Here is a 19,781-nt window from a genome sequence, read left to right as displayed (position 1 = left end):
TTATATGATCTGATTTTACTTTTGACAGACCATGACACAGCTAATATTTCTTTCACAGTTCTCTGGTAACCACCATACTATTACCTGTGTCTAGAAGTTTGTTTGTTTGTTTGTTGCTTTCTATTTTATATTTCACATATGAGTGAAATGATATGGTTCTTGTCCTTTTTCCATCTGACTTATTTCACTTAACATTATACTCTCAAGTTCCATCCGTGTTGTCACAAAGGGTAATATTTCATTCTTTCTTATGGTTGAATAGTATTCCATTGTATATAAGTACCGCATCTTTATCCTATCATTCATCATATCTAAGAAAAGATTACATCTAAGTAAAGTGATCAATGTATTGTCCAAACCAGAACACTTCTGAGAGCGAAAGGGGAAACCACCAATTATTATGCCAGGACAAGAGGTGTAAAGCAGAACTGTTCCAATCAGACAAGGACATTGTCTTACTCAAACCCTATCAGTTCTCATTACTAAATAAAGGGTGTATTTTCTACAAATGAAGCTTTAAAACAGCGAGTCAAAGGAAAGGTTATGGTTCCAGAGGTCCATGGACTGGGCTCAGGTCATAATCTAGGACTTTGAACTGCCCAATCACATGGTTCTCAGTCATCACAGGAACTTAGCTGAGAACAAGATTTGGACTAATTCATGTTCAATGATTGCAGGCAGCCATGGAGCTTGGTAATTTGAGGAAACACTGAAATCTGCCTGGGCTAGAGGCCGTCCACTTGGACTGGTTCAGAGCCTGAGCTAGGCGTCAAAGAGTGTGGAGCAATCTGCAGCTCTACCACTTTCCGATTATGTGCTGCCAGCAACTTATTAATCACTCTGGGCCCCAATTCATCTGTAAACCGGAAAGAAGAAGAATACTCTTCTCACAGGCTTGTCACTGAGGATTAAATAAGATAATCCAAATAAAGTGCTTTGAACAATGCCTGGCACAAAAGACCATGCTGTGTATGTCACCTATAGTTACTGTTCTTGTATATGTGATCTAAAATATGCATCCTGTTACCCTATGGGACACTAAATTCATGAGTGTCCAATGCTCATGAGATGAAGAATTTTAAGGTATAGTTATAAGCCTAAATCAATTGTTTAAACTCAAGTAGACAAAAAGAAGATGGCTCAAAAGAAGCATTTTGAAACATTGCTTGCTAGACTGTTCTGACACCACATTACTGCCAGAGCACCTCTTTCCCCTGAGACTGGGCCCACACGGCCCCTGCTTCCCCAGGCTCTGTCTGTTTTCCACTCCAGTTCTCTGCCTGACTAAACGCTCTGTGCTCACGTGGGGACCAAAGAGCTGCGAGGTCTCACTGTGTCCCACTTGACTGGCATATAGCTTGCCTACTCTTGTCTTCCCCTCCTCCTCCAGGACTCCCAGCACCAAAGTATCTGAGACTTTGGAAACTAACCTTTCCCGCTTTAATCTAGACTTTCCCTCTACTAATTCTGTCCCTTAACATTTCCTCTCCCCTTACCATACTCACCTACCTACCTGCTGTGGCACTTCCTCACTTTTTACTAAAGTTCCAGCACCCCATTACTAAGAAGTCTCAGAAACCATGGCTGAAATTCAAGACTCTAAACTGATCCTGACTTTCCCAAGACCCATCAATTTGCTGCTTTTCTCAGATCTCTATGGTCATCTCTCCTAAACAAAATTATGTCTGAAGTAAAAACATTACTTAACAGTGCCTTTGAACATTTTAGTTAAAATCCTAGAAAACAGGATAATCTGAAATGATATAACAGAATTAGTCAAAACATTCACCTAAACAGATCAACTGTTTTTACAAGAAATTGCTCCTTGCCTAACTGGTGTTAGCTCACTGGAGAGAGTGTTGACCTGGGATGCTGAGGACCCACGTTTGAAATCCAGAGGTCACAAGTTGACTATGGGCTCACCAGCTTGAGCTCAGGGTCACTGGCTTGAGCGTGGGATCATTGATATGATGCCATGGTCACTGGCTTGAGCTAAAGGTCACTGGTTCAGCTGGAGCCCTCTGGTCAAGGCACATTTGAGAAAGCAATCAATGAACAGCTAACGTGCCACAACTATGATTTGATGCTTTTCATCTCTCTCTTCCTGTCTCTCTCTTTCTTTATCTCTCTCTCACTAAAAAGAAAAAAAACTGCTTAAACTCATCTACAAATAGACATCAGCACTTTTCTATTTCCCGAGTTAAGTACTTTATAATTTCTACTTGGAGGATACAGTTTCAGGCAGAAAATTATTTCTATGTTCCTGCCTTCTGCACACCATTAAAAATAATAATAACAATCTTTAACCAAATATCAGTAATACAAGGCCATATGTATACACATGTGGAAAAGAGAGAACACAACAAACAGAATCACTCAGTAATAAAGTCTCTACTCGGAGCCAGTGTCACCATAAATGTCTTTTTCAAATTAAGGTCTGAGAAAAGAAAGTTTTTCTTCCCTTCTTTCTGCCTTACAAAAATAAAAGTATGATCTTTAGCAAGGAAAGAAAAGTATGAGTAAACTCTACAATTTTGAAATAAATGAATTAACCCATAGGAGAATGTTTACACTAGACACACTAATTCTAGTGCTTTAAGTTTATTTATTTATTTATTTATTTATTTATTTTTGTACTTTTCTGAAGTTGGAAATGGGGAGGCAGTCAGACTCCCGCATGCGCCTGACCAGGATCCACCCAGCATGCCCACCAGGGGGCAATGCTCTGCCCATCTGGGCCGTTGCTCTGTTGCAACCAGAGCCATTCTAGCACCTGAAGCAGAGGCCACAGAGCCATCTTCAGCGCCCGGGCCAACTTTGCTCCAATGGAGCCTCAGCTGTGGGAGGGGAAGAGAGAGACAGAGATGAAGGAGAGGGGGAGGGGTGGAGAAGCAGATGGGTGCCTCTCCTGTGTGCTCTGGTCAGAAATCGAACCCGGGACTCCTGTACGCTAGGCCGATGCTCTACCACTGAGCCAACCAGCCAGGGCCTACTTTAAGTTTTTTTAAAAACCACAATCAGCATTCTTTCAAATGACCTCTGTCATGGTGAAAATGAAACCTTCCTTCATGTTATTTATCATCATTACTACTGCTAGCCCACCTCTGTATCTCTGTCCCTTCTGTAATGAGAAGAGTGCTCAGTGACAGTTCAAGTATTTCCCAGGTCTGCTTTTATTCCATGAAGAAAACCTAGGAAGTAGTAAGACTGTGGCTTAAAAGTTTGGATGGCCACTCTACGGGAGGCAGGAGGAAGTTCTCAAGCCCACAGAAATCTCAGCCCTATAACCTCCGCTGTTTCTGCTGTTAAACACCAAGATGGCTCAGGTCTGACTCTCCCTTAGCCTCAAGTCGTGTGATCTTAGATTCCTGTGACAGTTCTTGATGGAGAGCCTCAAGGGTCAAAGTTCTCATAATAAAGGGGGCAATAGTCATACTCTACTGAACAATTCCTGTTCATACTTTGTACCAAACGGTCCAGCCCCAAAGTTGCATTCTGGAATAATTATACTTCTGAGTAATGTTTTCCTAGAAAGATCTGCTCTGCAGTCCAAGCTTTAACTCTGCCGGGTCCTGGTGACCATGGCTGAAGAGTGCTTTCTCAACACCTTGCCATTTACTTCACAAATGAGAAAATGATAGGACTGTGAAGAGCTGCTTAGATTCACTGCTATTAGAGAAGTGAAAATTGAAACATCACTAACCTATCACCTTAGATACATGAAATGGGCAGACATTTGAAGGTTTCTAACAGAAAGTGTCAATCAGGACATGAAGAAAGTGGGAATCTATCTACACAAGAGGACAGTAAGCTCAGTGAAGTTAAGCACACATATGCCCTGTCCACAGCACATCCCACTCCTGATGTTTGTTCATGTAGAGTCCTCCTCGTGTCCATCACAGGGCATGCATGGGAAGGAAAGCTTTCCTCACACTGCTGTTTGTAGTAACTGGGAGTGGAGGGCCCCTAGGTGGCCTTCACCAGTGGTACTGGTAACCTAAATGGCCTTACCTTGGTTTCCTTTAGGACCAGACCCTGAGATGAGAATTTGCATTTAAGTAGCTTATTTGGGAGGTGGTTTAAGGAAGCACCATCATGGGAGTGGGAAAGGCAGGGCCGGGCAGTTTGAAAGTCACTGAAGGCTACATATTGGCAGGTGACCTCAGTGGATAATAAGAGCTTAATCCCACTGAAGGACATTGAGAGGCAATGTTGTCCATGCCCCAGAGTAATCCCACCTGAGCAGGTAGAACGTGACAGTATTTATCATTAATTCCCATCATGCTGGGCTGAGTGGTGGTCCCAGGGGCATAAGTTGCCTCTCCATCTAGCCTGCCCATGCACAGGCCAAGAGAAAGGCTTCCCAAGTTCATGCAGGAGGACACCAGAGGCATCAACTAAACCATTAGTGCCAAAGGGAGGGCAAGAGGCAACAACTGTGTCATGTAGACAACTTCCAAAACATAGTGTAGAGGGAAATGCACAGGAAACAGCTGAGCTATAGGCCAATCTCATTAATGTGATTAAAAACACAATCAGGAACACTGCCACTGTACTGTAGACATGTCACACTCATACTATAATACATAAGGAGACTCATTTTGGACACATTACACAGGTGCTAGGGTGAGGGGAGTGGTGAGTGGGACTGACATGGGGGATGAAAGGAAGAATAGAAACTGAGGGGCCTCATAGAAACTGATGAAGAAATGGCACCATAAATTTAGGAGAGTGATTTAAGTTCTTAGTCTTCTTCTGCTTCTTCTAGTTTGATGTATCTGCTTTTCCAGGACCACCTTAAAACCCTCACCTCCCACATACACATTGGACATCTGGCTTCAGGCTCCCTAAGGCAAGGACTATGTCAGATACAGTATTATCCCCCTCACAGCCTGGGACTGGGGCTCATGAGATAACAAAGCTCTCCACTCTTCTCCAGTGAATAGCTTTGACTAGGGGGCACACAGGACAACCTAAGGTCCCAAACTACATTTCCCAGTGATCCCTGGGAGATTCTAAGTGGACTTCAGGGAGGAGCAGTTTGCAAAGTCAGTGAGGGCACTTCCTGTGCTTGTCTCCAAGTGGGAGGGGCGAAGTTAGTCTAGTTCCTGGTGTGGGTCCAAGTTGAACTTGGTAAGTGACTTTTTATTTGAAATTGGCTTTGAAATTAGGGCTTAATTCTCTATCAAATGTGGGTCCAGGAGACTAGATACTGCAGTGTGCCTGAATTTCAAGTCCAACGGTGGTTCAAAACTTTAGCTGACACCTCCTTTGAATCCGTATGTATGCTGTGAAGACATGAAGTGTAATGTGAAGATAATGCTCCTTAATTCAAACTGTCTGGTTTAGAGTCACAGCCAAACCACATCCCAGCTGTGAGGACTTGGGCAGGTTACTCAGCATCTCTCAAACTTAGTTTATCTGTCAATAAGATGGAGCTAGAATTTACTTAAAATAAATGTTGTGAAGATTACAGAAGTGTATATGAGTATAATGTGTATTTCAGGGAATTAGATTTCCCTGTTGGATAATTGAAACAGTGATGTCCACCCCCTCTGTCCCCGACTGAGGGTGTCCCAGAGGGCTCAGTTAGTCCTTGTAGCAGCAGGTTCGTAACCACTCCTGCTCCCTCTGCATTAGCTGATCAGAACTTCTCCAGTAATCCCAAGTGCCAGGGAGGCTGGGTTGCACTCCCCACAGGGATTGAGGGAAGTCCTGGGGGCAGGTTCATCCTGTTGGAAGGACACTTAAGGGGAAGGTGTTCAGGAGCCATAATGACAAGAATGAACTGCTTCACTGTCAGGCAGACTGAAGAGCCGTGCAGAATTCCACAGGAGAGGGGCCTTGGGGGCAGACAGCCTGGCAGCCAGGGTGCTAAGGGTGCCATGTTCCTGGCCTTGACCCCCTGCCCCAGTAGGTGTCCATAACATCACCCATCTCTTTTTTGATAAACTGCAGTTTCTTTCCCCAAGACCCTCACTTCAGTTTCTCGCTCACAATATGGCTGACCCCCCTGTTCTCACTCAGAAAAAGTAACAACTGCCCGTCAACTATGTAGTGCGTCTCACCAGAGAATTATTTTATTTGCCCTCTGTGGGTTTTAACAGTTCAGAGCCAACTTTAAAAATACTGAGATTATCACGTGCACATCTGAGCTTGTCAGTTTTGGCCTCTCCTGAGGAGGGGGAAATATACTGTTTACAAGAATTAGGGCATATTTCAAAATGAATATGAAGCGATAGAAGAAAAAGAAGCATTTAATTTTTTTTTTCTTAAACAAGAATATCAGGAAAGCAAATGACAAGTCAAAGAAAGTTGTTCAATTATGTAAATGAGATGCAATATCAACTTTTATTTCATTGGTGAAAATGTACTATATAAAAGGCTGAGAGTAGTGGAGTATCTGCACATTCCCTGATCCCCTAAATTTTGTGAACAGTATATTTAAAAAAACGAAACCTACTCAGAAGTTCCTCTTTTTGCTCTAACCACAGCTTTCCGTGCTCAGGGCATTCTGGGCCTGCGCACAGGCTGTCAGGGCACTAAGCACTGTTGATGGAAGGTCTGTGGGTGAGGCTTGCCCAGTGACTTCTTTCCCATTAAGAAAATTACTGGCTGGCCACCTGCCCCTGGGACCGAGCTGGATTGTAGTGTCCTGGCAGGGGGCCTCACAGCCAAAAGGAAAGATCATAAGGAGGGGAGGGGAGGAGAGGGAGAGACAGGGAAGAAGAGGGAAAGAAAATAACAGCACATAGAAAGCAAAGCCACTCAGAAACACTCCGTAAAATTCTTCTATTTAACTCAGCAAATCTGTTCCTAGGTATGAATGCAAATTAATTGAAAACACATGCCGAAACATGCTCTTGAACACAGACTTCACAGCAGCACTTTTCACAGTAGCCATCGGTGGAACAGTGAACGATGGCCTTTGAGCAGGACTAGCCTGGCAGCGTTCTTTCCATCCGGAAACAAACAGCTGGCCTCTTGCCCTTGTGAGGTGGGGCTGGGTTGTAGAATCAATACAGGGGAATGCCATGACATTCATAGGGACAGAGAAAAAAAGGAAAGGGATGGAAACAAACAAACACCTAAAGAGATAGTCACCCACTACCACTCCTCAAAATTCTTCTGTTCTGCAATGCCAGACATTTAAGCGGTAGGTAAAGAAGATTACATTTCAGTCCATAATTGTACTTGTGTTGCTTGTAGCCTTGATGTGTGACAGCACCATCTCATGTGTGGACTAGTTTTGGATCAATCTGTTTTTAATTATTCCATTTTAGGCTTTTGCCTGTAACTTTGTTTGAGAAAAGACTAGGGTTTTCTTTGGCAAAAATAAAATAAATAGCCTGACTAGGTGTGGTGCAGTGAATAGAGTGTTGGACCGGGACATGGAGGACCCAGGTTCAAAACCCCGAGGTTGCCAGCTTGAGCATTGGCTCATCCAGCTTGAACATGGGCTTGCCAGCTTGAACACAGGGTCGCTGGCTCGAGCCTATGGAATCACAGACATGACCCCATGGTCGCTGGCTAGAGCCCGAGGTTGCTGGCTTGAGCAAGGGATCACTTGCTCTGCTGTAGCCCCCACTTCAAGAAACATATAAGAAAGCAATCTCTGAACCACTAAGGAGCTGCAATTAAGAATTGAGGCTTCTTGGCCCTGGCCGGTTGGCTCAGTGGTAGAGCGTCGGCCTGGCATGCAGGAGTCCTGGGTTCAATTCCCGGGCAGGGCACACAGGAGAAGCGCCCATCTGCTTCTCCACCCCTCCCCCTCTCCTTCCTCTCTGTCTCTCTCTTCCCTCCCGCAGCCGAGGCTCCATTGGAGCAAAGATGGCCCGGGCCCTGGGGATGGCTCTGTGGCCTCTGCCTCAGGCGCTAGAGTGGCTCTGGATGCAACAGAGCGACGCCCCAGAGGGGCAGAACATCGCCTCCTGGTGGGCATGCCTGGTGGATCCCGGTCGGGTGCATGCGGGAGTCTGTCTGACTGCCTCCCCGTTTCCAGCTTTGGAAAAAAGTAAAAAAAAAAGAATTGATACTTCTCATCTCTCTCCATTTCTGTATGTCTGTCCCTATTTGTCTCTCTCTCTGACTCTCTCTCTGTGTCAAAATAAATAAATAGAGAAATAGAAATAAATAAAATTAAATTAAATTAAATAAAAAATAAAGAAACTCACTTATCCATGAAAGATGTAGAGATCCTAGAGACTGGGAACTGGTCAATGAGTTCTTCATGTCAACCTATTTTCCAAGTGTACATTCAAAAAAGTAATTTGAAATTAAAGTACCATGTCATAAGGACAAATTATTGAAAATGTTGAAATGACAAATGAAAATATTGAAAGGACAAATGTTGAAATGACAAAAGTCAGTTCAACAATTGACGATCATTCAGCAAACAAGAAGAATCCATTTGATCTTCAGAGAAAAGTAAGTCTCTTTGACTTGCCATTCCAGCCCCTCTGGAAGCTGCCTGTGTTTTGCACAGCTCTCCTGAATGACCGCCAATATGTCTTAAAGCAGGTTCCCCAGAATCAGACTCTGAGACAAAGACTCAGAATCACAGACAAGTGACATTAAAGAAGTGCTTCTGGTAGAAACCTGGTTGTAGCCTGGTTGTGCATTCTAACTCAAAGTGTATCCAGACTCCAGGCAAAGCAGCTGGACTTTAAAACCTCCCACCAGTCACTCATTGACTCACAGCTGCCCTGGCAGAATATGACTCCCTGGCCCCTCCAGCTCTCTGCAGAGGATGGCAAAGCAGCCCCGGGAGCCCTCAAGAGGTCCTCCAAAGCGAGTCTAGGGTGCAGGCCCTTAAGCATAAGTATAAGCAAACATGCAAATGCAGGTTCGGCTGCCTGCTGCAAAAGAAGTTAAACTCATGAGGCAAGAACTGATGCAAAAAGAAAGAGGTTCATTCAGCTGCCCTGACTTGGGAGAATGATGGACTCCCCACTCAAAGACATCTCTCCTTCCTGCTCAAGACTAAGGTTCTTACAGGGATAGGGAAGGGAGAGTTTTTCCTATCCAAGTATCTTGCTAGCTTTTGGTGCACTGGGGCCCTGTCCGTTCATGTCTCTAGCTTTTGGTGTGCTCAGTGTAAGAACCTCCCCCTGCAGCCATCTTGGTCAATGGGGAAGACTTACTGGTGCTTCCTGACTGTCTAGGTAACATAAGAACATGGAAGTCAGGCCAGCAGCATGGTGAAATGGTAAAAGACATCTGAAGGGATCAGGTGGTACAGTCAGAATTCTCCCCACAGTAGTTCCAGTCCTGAGTCTTCACCAATCCCATGTGCCCTCTCTGGGTACACTGAGCAGCTCTATTTCTTACCTCTGAACTTAGGGTGAGGCCAATAAATAGGTCTAACGGGTTTCATTTGGGTTACTTTTTAAAAAATTTACCATTGCTATAATTCTCATAACTTTCTACTCTTTGTTCTATAATAAAAGGAGCCAATGATGACCATGAGTCCTTTACTGAGGCCTCTCTCTTCCTTCTTTTTTCATTTTGATTCACATCTTCATTGGCCAACGAGGAGGTAGCACTTTATCAGGGTAGCTCATTGTTCATGCATTCCTCAACTTCCTTCAGGTTAGAGGTTATATTTATAATGCCTCTGTGCTTAAATAAAATACTCGCTGAGAATACTATTTGAGGATCGGACCTTTCTCTTAATTTAGCGGACATATTACTGTGGAGTATTCTGACACCCTCCTGATAGTTTCTCCCTTATAAAGGGTTTGCTTTTCTGCCTATTACCCAAGTCGTTTTTGGCAATTTTGAGTTTCAATAATTTAACCAGAATACATACTGAGTCAAACTTCTCCATAATCTTGCTGTTTTTCAGATTTATTTTTGTTTCCATCCAGGAAAATGTTTCTGTTTTTTTTCTATGCATTTTCTATTGTGCTTTTTTAGTTTTCTTCAGATGCATCAATTGCTTTTCTATTGGCTTTTTTCTGATTGTTCAATGGATTTATCTTTTTATTCACTTTTACTGTGAGAGTCAAGTTTTTCTTTTATGTATATAATTTAATATCCTGCTGTATCTATATTGTCCCTTTCTGTTTATAAGTAATTATGTGTTAGTTTGTTTTTTTTTTTCTTAGTTTCCTAAGGTCTCAAATTTGTCTTTCCATAATGCTGTATTATTTTATCACCTCATTTTTTGGCTCTTTGTTATGAGTCCAATTTAAATGATCTTTTGCTCCAAGTACCTGTGAAGAATTTCTTTCCATTGCTCAGTTTATTCTTCTTCTTGAGTTGGTTGTCTTTTCTTTTTTGTCTATCTTTGGCATATTACGTCCTTTTCTTTCATTCCCAACCTCATAGTATAATATATTGCGTCCTGTTTCTCATTATGTTCATGCGTGTTTAGCTTTGTCTCCTCCTTTTACTTGTCTTGAATCTAATGTGACCGGTGAGATGTCTGACGGGAGTGAGGCTTGGCCCCGTTATGAAGGAAGGTGAATATAACAGGAGATACTTTGATGCCTAACTTCCATATATGCATGGTTCTTCCTTTCTGGTGACACTAACAAAAAGAACATTGTGTCTTATTTTTTCCCCCCAAAATCCTAAAGGAAGAACAGCTGCTACTGTTACCTCCTGTGGTGCTGTGTTTGGTAAATCTTGTAGCAATAATGGGGGCATGGAACAAGGCTCACAGCTCCTTGCTCATTCCGTGGCAGTTAGTCATCTGGTTGCTTGCTGCCGAGCCCTCTCCTGGGGCTTCCGTACCCTCCAGGCTTTGAGCCCATCACTGCTGCTCCTGTCTCCTGTGGTTATACTTTCACATTCTCTCCTGTGTAGCTCAGATGTTCACATTATTCTTCAATCCTATCCCTTTTGTTTTGTGATTTTTAGGGATTTTTCATAGTTTATAGTCCATCAAAATACCCTTTTATTTTCTTGGGAGGTCACATGATATGTTTTACTGTCTTTTCTATTATTTTTAGAGTTTTGGCCAGAAAGAAGAAACTTCCAAGTCTTCTGAATTAAACCCAAAAATCAACATACTTCCAATTTACTTCAAAAGATATTAGGTGTATTTCTGAGAGTTCTCATTGTGTTTCCCTTGAGTCTTTTTTTTTTTTTTTTTTAGTTGAGAGACGGGGAGATAGCGAGGCAGACTTCTGCATGTGCCCCAATGGGACCCGTCCTGTAACCCTACCTGGGGCCGATGCTCAAGTACCAAGTTATTTTTAGTGCTTGAGACTGATGTGCTGCAGTGGAGCTATCTTTAGCTGCCTAGGGCCATGCTTCAACCAACTGATCCACTGGCTGCAGGAGCAGAAGAGGGAGAAAAGAGGGAGAGTGGGGGGAATAAGCAGATGGTCACTTCTCTTGTGTACGCTGACTGGAAATAGAACCCTGGGACGTCCATATGCCAGGCTGATGCTCTACCCACTGAGCCACTGCCGGGGCCCCTGGAGTCTTTTCTCATATTTATCATCCAACTGAAACAAAAGGGCACATCCTGCACTGAAATGATATAAGTCAATATATAAAGTCAGTAATGTTTTCAGTCATCTATTGCCCTAGGGACGACCTCCTAACTGCTTCCAGTGTTTCACCTTGAATCACAGCTTTAGTAAATCACAGCTTCATATGTTTAGTTGCAGAATACTGAAATATTATTTGGTTACATGTTACTTGCATCCAGACTCATAATAGAAACTGACTTTTTATGAATGAACCTGCACTTACTCAATTTGAACTCAAAATAGTATCTTAAAAAAAAAAAGAGGGAAAGAAGAGAAAGAAATGGGAAAAAAAGAGAAAAACAGATTATAACATTTAAAACATATTAAATTTTTTTCTAGTAGAAGGAATAATGGTCTAGCCAAAAATCAACTAGTCAGGTTATAAACCACCTAATTTCTTTTTGGTCAACCTTCACCTTTTTTTCTTACATACTCATTACAGATTCTAGGTTAGGGGCCAGAATTGGTGTGGGACAGTCTGGCTAAATACTCGTGTTCTTTTTCTGGCTGGGTGGAAATGTATTAGAGCTTGTCTAAATGTTGAGAAAGATGCTGGTGAGATGAGAAGAGATTCAATGAATCTCATAGATTTAAGGAAAGTAATATTACACATATATAAGAAAAGAAAATTTAGAAACACTGACAAAATGAAAATGATAGCTGGGTCAAAAAGAGAAATAGAAGACTGAAGAAATAATATGAGAGAAAAGAGAGATGCTTCGCTCATCATTAAACTATGTCACCTCAGGCTGGGCCACATTTGCAAAGAGGTCAGTCTTGATGTCTCTGTACCACTGTTGTGATCGAAGTCTCAACAGATTAAGGTAGCAGGTGAAAAAACCTTTTCAGAAAGGTTAGGCATGTTGAAACCACACTCCTTTTCTTCCATATCACCAGCCTTCTTATTCAGCACTGCTTCTAGATGTAGAAGTGATAGGGGAGCCCAAAAGTTAGAAATTTGGCTTCAGTTATAGAAGTTTTTCAGTTGCATTGAATATAAGATTATGTAAGGCAGGGGTCTCAAACTCGCGGCCCGCAGGCCGCATGCGGCCTGCTGAACAATTTTGTGCGGCCCGCAGACTAATCCACGAAGTTCAAAATATTTTGGATAAAATTAAGTAAGCCTAGGGGCCTACTTGTATTTTTCATTTCTCTAGCATCCTAGCTAGATATTAGCTTAGTTAACAGCAGTTGTGATGCGAACTACAGTTTCTGGTCGTTTTGTGACACTGAGTAAACTGCATGTACGATTGTGCTTGTTGTACTGATTTTTTTTTGTTTTCAACTGCAGTGAGAAAAGTGTTACTTAACAGTTGCCTTTTGTAGACCTAGTGCGGCCCGCCTAAGGGCTGTGATCTTGCTCTGCGGCCCACATGCTGAGTTGAGTTTGAGACCCCTGATGTAAGGGATTAAATTACAATAGTTTCTTACAAGGGCTCAGTCACAGAATTTTCCTGCAAAGAGTTAAGGCACTGTGGGTAACAAAGGGTTCACAAGCCATAATCTTTATTTTGTTGCGTAAGAAATATAGGGAGTTCTCTTGCAGAAGTTCCCAGATGCATCACAATCCTGACTGTTCTTGAGAAATGCCAGGGACACCAGATAGGACCATGTTGATTAGGCCTGTGCTACCTCAGAAGACCTCGTAAAGGAGACGTTCCTGCAACTGAACCTCTACTTTCTGCACATTTTTTTTTTTTTTGGTATTTTTCCAAAGCTGGAAACGGGGAGAGACAGTCAGACAGACTCCTGCATGCGCCCGACCGGGATCCACCCGGCACGTCCACCAGGGGGCGACGCTCTGCCAACCAGGGGGCGATGCTCTGCCCCTCTGGGGTGTCGCTCTGTTGCGACCAGAGCCACTCTAGTGCCTGGGGCAGAGGCCAAGGAGCCATTCCCAGCGCCCAGGCCATCTTTGCTCCAATGGAGCCCCCGCTGCGGGAGGGGAAGAGAGAGACAGAGAGGAAGGAGAGGGGGAGGGGTGGAGAAGCAGATGGGCGCTTCTCCTGTGTGCCCTGGCTGGGAATCGAACCCGGGTCCCCCGCACGCCAGGCCAATGCTCTACCGCTGAGCCAACCGGCCAGGGCCTTTCTGCACATTTTTACATGACTATCTGCACGGAACTTTTTCTCCCTTCCACCACTACTAACAGCCCCTGAACCCTATAAAAACCGCCAGCCCAGGGAGAGTGTTTGCCAGTTCTTTTGTACAGGAGTCCTCTGCCTTCTTAAGTTGCTACAATTTGAGTTAAGAACACTCATACCTACTCAGCCCCTGTCTCTCATGAAATTGGCAATAGACAACTCAAATCCCAGCTTGTTCCAGTCACAGAAGCAGAGAGAGTAGGGATGGTTAGGTTAAATTAGTTCTCTCTGTGTCTGACTAGTAGAGTTTTAAGCTTGTATCGATATTGAAAAAGAATATTGATGTAAATTAAGATGAGAAGAAATGAAATGAACTCCATTGATTTGCGAGAAATAATATGGTAGACATCAAGAATACAGAAAGTTGAAACACTAGCAGAATGGGAAGAATAGCTGAACAAAAAAGACAGATAGGAGAATCCAAAAGAAATGACATTAAGAGGTGCCAGGAACACTTGGCTTATCAGCATTAACCCACAGACAGGGTGCTTGTTCCACGGCACCTCAGGGCAGGGCGTATTACCAGTGGTAAGCACCACTGTTCTAATCAGGGAACATACTAGGTTAAGACAGTTTAGTAGTAGCAGGGATAGAAACCTTTTCTACATGGGCATAACAAACGAAGCACTTCTTTTATTCTTTTCTCTTTGGGCTCACCTCACCAGAGAGTCAAGTTAACTTGGGGCTTCATTCAGGTCTTTTCTCATCTTCCCTTCTCTTGCTGTTCATACCTCAACTCAATAAATTCTTTGTTGATATTATTCTCTAGCAAGTTCTCCCAGGTGCTTTGAGCAGATATCCTACCAGCTTCTAGCCTCACAGCAGAAAGTATCTGCTTCGGCTTTAGCAGAGTCCCCCGCAGAGTCTCACCCACCTGACCTGGGCTACATGCTATCCATGTGCAAGCCAGTGGCCGTATGGCACATGTGCTGTGAAGTGGTCCAACCTGGATCACATTTAGCTCGGAAAGAATGAAGAGACCAGCTCATTCTCCATACAATAACCAAAAATGCCAATATGATCATTGTATAATGTGCCCAAACTGCAACCTTTTTACAGTGATTTCTCACCTAAGAGTAAAAGCCAACAGAATTGGTTTTAAGGCCACTGTCATCTGTCTGATTTCATCTCAGCCCACACTTCCTCTCACTCACTCTGCTCTGATCCCCCGGGCTTCTAGGCAGGTGTCACTTTAAGGCTTTTTAATTTTCCATTGTTTCTGCCTGAATGGTCTTTAGTACATATGTGACATGGCTAATTCTCTCATATCCTTCAGGCCATAGTGAGGGTTTTTCTGACCACCTTATTTGAAATGAAATATCACTGTGTGCACATCTTTCTTTGCTGTAGTTTTTTTCCAGACACTTAACGTAATGAAGAAATTGCATGTTTTATTTCTTTATTCAGTTGACTGCTTGTGTTCTCCCAACCAGCCCTGTAAGATTTCTGAGGGCAAGCAAGTACTAGATCAGTAGCAAATATACATAATAGGTTTTTATAAACTTTTTATTGACTGCATCAATAAATCAATGAATATAAATCTTTGAGTAGGTTCAGCTAAAGGTGAAATTAAGGGTGTCAGGCACCAAGAACACAACATACTCTATAATTCTCCTGTTTGCAATGGAACTCTTTGTAAACCAATTTGAAGCTCTTTAAATTTATTACCAACAAAATCACATATCTGTTTATCATCAGTTTATCATCTTGCTCATCATTTAATCTGGATTTACAACGTCTCAAGTTTAAAACATGGACCCAGTGATAATATTTTTCTTACGGGGTTACTGAGACAATTAAGTGAACTTTAGCATGTAAAAGCAATTAATACAATAAAAGTAGTAAACAAATGATTGGATTGCAGATATTCGGAACCACTGTTTTATAATTACATATTTAAAATAATTATTTATAATTAGGCTAAATCCAAGCGCTAAAGTAACACTGTGTTTTTGTTTTATTTTCCTTGCTTTAGGAGATCATGGATATTGAAGCATATTTTGAAAGAATTGGTTATAAGAAGTCTAGGAACAAATTGGACCTGGAAACACTCACTGACATTCTTCAGCACCAGATCTGGGCCATTCCCTTTGAGAACCTTAACATCCATTGTGGGGAACCCATGGAATTGGGCTTGGAGGCCATTTTTGATCAAATCGTGAGGAAGAACCGGGGTGGGTGGTGTCTCCAGGTCAATCAACTTCTGTACTGGGCTCTGACCACCATCGGTTTCGAGACCACAATGTTGGGTGGGTATGTGTACAACACTCCAGCCAGCCAATATAGCAGTGCTATGATTCACCTCTTGCTGCAGGTGGTCATAGATGGCAGGAACTACATAGCTGATGCTGGGTTTGGACGCTCCTTCCAGATGTGGCAACCTCTGGAGTTAATTTCTGGGAAGGATCAGCCTCAGGTGCCCTGCATCTTCCGCTTGACAGAAGAGACAGGGATCTGGTACCTGGACCAAATCAGAAGAGAGCAGTACATTCCAAACCAAGAATTTCTTAATTCTGATCTCCTGGAAAAGAATAAGTATCGAAAAATCTACTCCTTTACTCTTGAACCTCGAACAATCGAAGATTTTGAGTCTGTTAATGAGCATCTTCAGATGTCTGCTGCATCTGTGTTTACAAGCAAGTCATTTTGTTCCTTGCAGACCCAAGATGGGGTTCACTGTTTAGTGGGCTTCACCCTCACCTTTAGAAAATTCAGTTATAAGGACAGTATGGATTTGGTGGAGTTTAAGACACTGAATGAAGAAGAAATAGAAGAAGAGCTGAAAAATATATTTAATATTTCCTTGGAGAAAAAGCTTGTACCCAAATATGGTGATAAATTTTTTACCATTTAGAGTAAGGAATAGAAATGATCTTCAGTATTATATCTAATACTGACACTTTTTATTTAAAAAAATTCCAATAGGTATAAAAGTAGAGAGAATGAAATATAATAAACCCCTATTTTTTGTCACCCGTCTTACCAACTATGAACTGGTAGCCTATTTCTTGTATTTCTTCAATGACCCCACATGATGTTAGAGAAAATCCTAGACATCAAATAATTTCATTCTTTAAAATGTCAGCATAAGTATTCAGATATCATTTTAAAGAAAGAGAACCACACACCTTTCAAAATTAATAACAGTAAAGGTATTTTAAGGATGGCATATGGCTTTCTGGGGGAAAATAGTAATTTCTGGTAGTAAAATTTTCATATAGGTTGAATATGGAATTTATAAGAAATATTTACCCATAGTTCAGTAAATGGAAAATTGAGAATATATCTTTTTTATTAAGTTCAACCAGCATGTGTCCAATATTGAATTTTACCAAAAAAATCCAAAAAGCATAATGTAAAATTAGAATTCAACAAAAAAGAATGAGACATGATATTGCTTCCTAATACTTCTCAAGACAAGGCTTAAACCACAAGTAGTAACGTAATTAAGTACCAAGAGAGACACAGCTAATGATTTCATACATGGTTCTTTTGCAACCAGCTCTTTAAGTAGAATTCTCCTTAATATAGAAACACTGATATTTAGAATTGTTTAAATTCCAGAATTGTCATTCTGTCCAAAATAATTATTGTGAATTTTAAAATACGTATTATCTGTAAAATCTTGATGCCTACAAAGTATGTTAAATATTGGAGGCTAATACAATGTCAGTCCTGAAGTGTGTGTTTGGCAGAGTTGGGATATCATGGGGCCAGTTCTTTCTTGCATCCTTTTTCTGTTTTTGTTATTTTCTTTTATTTCCTCCCACACTCTGTTATAAGAGTGTGAGCTTCAAAGTGTGTAGATCTGAGTTCAAATCCTGTGGACACTGGATGAATCACTTCATGAATCTGTGCCTCTGATCTCCCAGATGTAACATGTGGACAATACTTAGGTAATTAAGTGCCAGACCTACAGTCACCTCTCAGAGTAACATTTGTTATATGGATGAATGAAAACGTCAGTAATGTTTTGGATACTGAGTCAGCATTTGATGAAAGTTCTTCCATCTTGCTTTATCTCCCTAGCTCAAAACTGGTCTGGAATCTGCCTGCTTCTTCCGTGATTAAAATGAATGCAGTATCAGATGGCCTAAATCTGACTGTGGCTGGTGCTTCAGTATTGGAATCTTTACTTATCTATAACTCACATTTTCTGTTAGTGAATTCCAGAACCGGGGCTATAATTTCAACTGCAGCCTTGTTCTTACATTATTCTCCCTCTTCAACTTGTGGTTATCATAATGATAATGAAAAAATAAAACAAAATGGAATGAGCTTTGCCAAGAGAGGCACTTCAAACAGAGTCAGGAGGGTATTAAGGAAGTGGGGCCTTTGCAGCCCAAGCACAGACCAAGCCTCGGTGCTTAGAGCTGTTATTAAGTTGCTAACCTGTTGCTAAACTGAGGTCAAAGGCTGAGCCAGAAACCTCCTGGAACAACTGCTGTATGGATCCATATGGACTTGACTTCTTCCCTGTAGTGTTTGCCTCTCCCACTGCACATTGGAACCAATCAACCCCTGGCAGTTTAGTGCACAATCCTTCCTTTGCAGGAAAGAATTTCACTTTGTAGATTTTGCCTTTATAAACCTTGCCTTTCTTTATTCTCTCTAAAGTGCAGTTTGAGTTGCTACCTGAATTTGCATCTCTTGGATGGAATTCTTTTGCTCAAACACATGTCTTTGTTCTTTTTTTAAAAAATTTTAAATTTCTAAGTGAGAAGAGGGAGATAGAGAGACAGACTCCCGCATGCACCCCAACTGGGAATCACCCAGCAACTCTCATCTGGGGTTGACCCTTTGCCCATCTGGGCCATGCTTGCAACCGAGCTATTTTTAATGCCTGAGGCAGAGGCTCCATGGAACCATCATAAGTACCTGGGGCTGATGCGCTGGAATGGAGCCATGGCTGCAGGAGAAGAAGAGAGAGGAAGGGGGGGGGAGGGATAGAGAAGCAGATGGTCACTTCTGTGTGCCCAGATGGGGAATCAAACCTGGGACATCCATATGCTGTGCTGACGCTCTACCACTGAGCCACCGGCCAAAGCTTGGTTCTTTTTCTATAGCCTGAATCTCTTCTTTGGTTAATAATAAGTTTAAAGGGAGAGCAGTGGCTGGGATGGAGAAATGCTAGTTAAAAGAAGAAGTTACTTTGGATTATGGGTACTTCATGCACTGATGTGAGAGTTGGGATATGCTGCTCAGGGTAGATGGAGATCCCTAGGAGGGTGGATAGACCAGTCCTGAGTGGCAGGAAGGATGAAAAGTGTATTTCAGCATGTGACAGCTTGCTATCTTTCTTACCTTACCTGATGGGCCTTGCTCAGCTCTGATGCTATCTTGTAGCAATGTGGGAAAGGATTTTCTCACATTTTTACTAAGGTCATGTCAATGGAAGAGTAGCTGGCAAGAGACAGACTAGATTAAAAGCTGGCTCAAGGAGAAAGATGCAGGTTTGTACAAATGAGTTAAGGAAGTCGTATTGTACAATGAGTATCCTGAATCCCAATGCAATTGCTTTTCTTTGACTGCACCTCATGTTTAAAAAGGCTAAAATACACGGATCATAAAAATTAGGGGATATTTTATAGATTCATATTCATTTTGAAATATCCCCTAATTTTTGTAAGCAGTATAAATTTGACTGAGATATATAAAATTAGCTGCCATATTGAAGAGTGGTGCCTTATTTGCAATGCTAACTTTTCTTCAATAAATCTAAATGAGTGGTCTCTCCTGAGCAGAGAGTTCAATTGGTTAGAGCATCATCTTGATATGCCAAGGTTTCAGGTTCAACCCTTGGTCAGGGCACATATAAGAAGCAACCAATGAATACATAAATAAATGAAACCACTAATCAATGTTTCTTGCCCTCTATCTCCTCTCCCCATGTAAAAATCAATAAAAAATTTTAATAGGCCCTGGTCGGTTAGCTCAGCGGTAGAGTGTCAGCCTGGAGCGCAGGGGACCCGGGTTCGATTCCCGGCTAGGGCACATAGGAGAAGCACCCATTTGCTTCTCCACCCCCCTTCCCTTCTTCCTCTCTGTCTCTCTCTTCCCCTCCCGCAGCCAAGGCTCCATTGGAGCAAAGATGGCCTGGGTGCTGGGGATGGCTCCTTGGCCTCTGCCCCAGGCGCTGGAGTGGCTCTGG

At 42.3% G+C, this 19,781-nt stretch overlaps 2 protein-coding genes across 3 annotated transcripts in view; both read left to right on the top strand.

Moving 5' to 3' along the window:
* LOC136307725 (arylamine N-acetyltransferase 1-like) overlaps window positions 1–19,781 on the top strand; it is a 66,072-nt gene that overhangs the window by 22,784 nt on the left and 23,507 nt on the right. The gene's annotated exons all lie outside the window — the stretch shown is intronic.
* LOC136309001 (arylamine N-acetyltransferase 1) lies at window positions 5,078–18,564 on the top strand. 2 transcript variants are annotated; one of them, XM_066236992.1, is made up of 2 exons: window positions 5,078–5,133; window positions 15,606–18,563. In XM_066236992.1, exon 2 carries the CDS (start codon window positions 15,612–15,614, stop codon window positions 16,482–16,484), a length of 873 nt encoding a protein of 290 aa, XP_066093089.1. In that variant the 5' UTR covers window positions 5,078–5,133; window positions 15,606–15,611; the 3' UTR covers window positions 16,485–18,563. The 2 variants fall into 2 exon arrangements, with proteins under 2 accessions (XP_066093089.1, XP_066093090.1); XM_066236993.1 differs by lacking the exon at window positions 5,078–5,133 and adding an exon at window positions 7,119–7,156 and having other exon boundaries at window positions 15,606–18,564.

This window comes from Saccopteryx bilineata, chromosome 6, assembly GCF_036850765.1.
Source record: "Saccopteryx bilineata isolate mSacBil1 chromosome 6, mSacBil1_pri_phased_curated, whole genome shotgun sequence".
Taxonomy (NCBI): Eukaryota; Metazoa; Chordata; class Mammalia; order Chiroptera; family Emballonuridae; genus Saccopteryx; species Saccopteryx bilineata.
The sequence above is the reverse complement of the archived record's forward strand: the minus strand, read 5'-3'. Positions and strand labels throughout refer to the sequence as shown.

Coding starts and splice junctions, on each gene's coding strand:
- LOC136309001 (XM_066236993.1), top strand. CDS start 15,612: ATGGATATTGAAGCATATTTTGAAAGAATTGGTTATAAGAAGTCTAGG.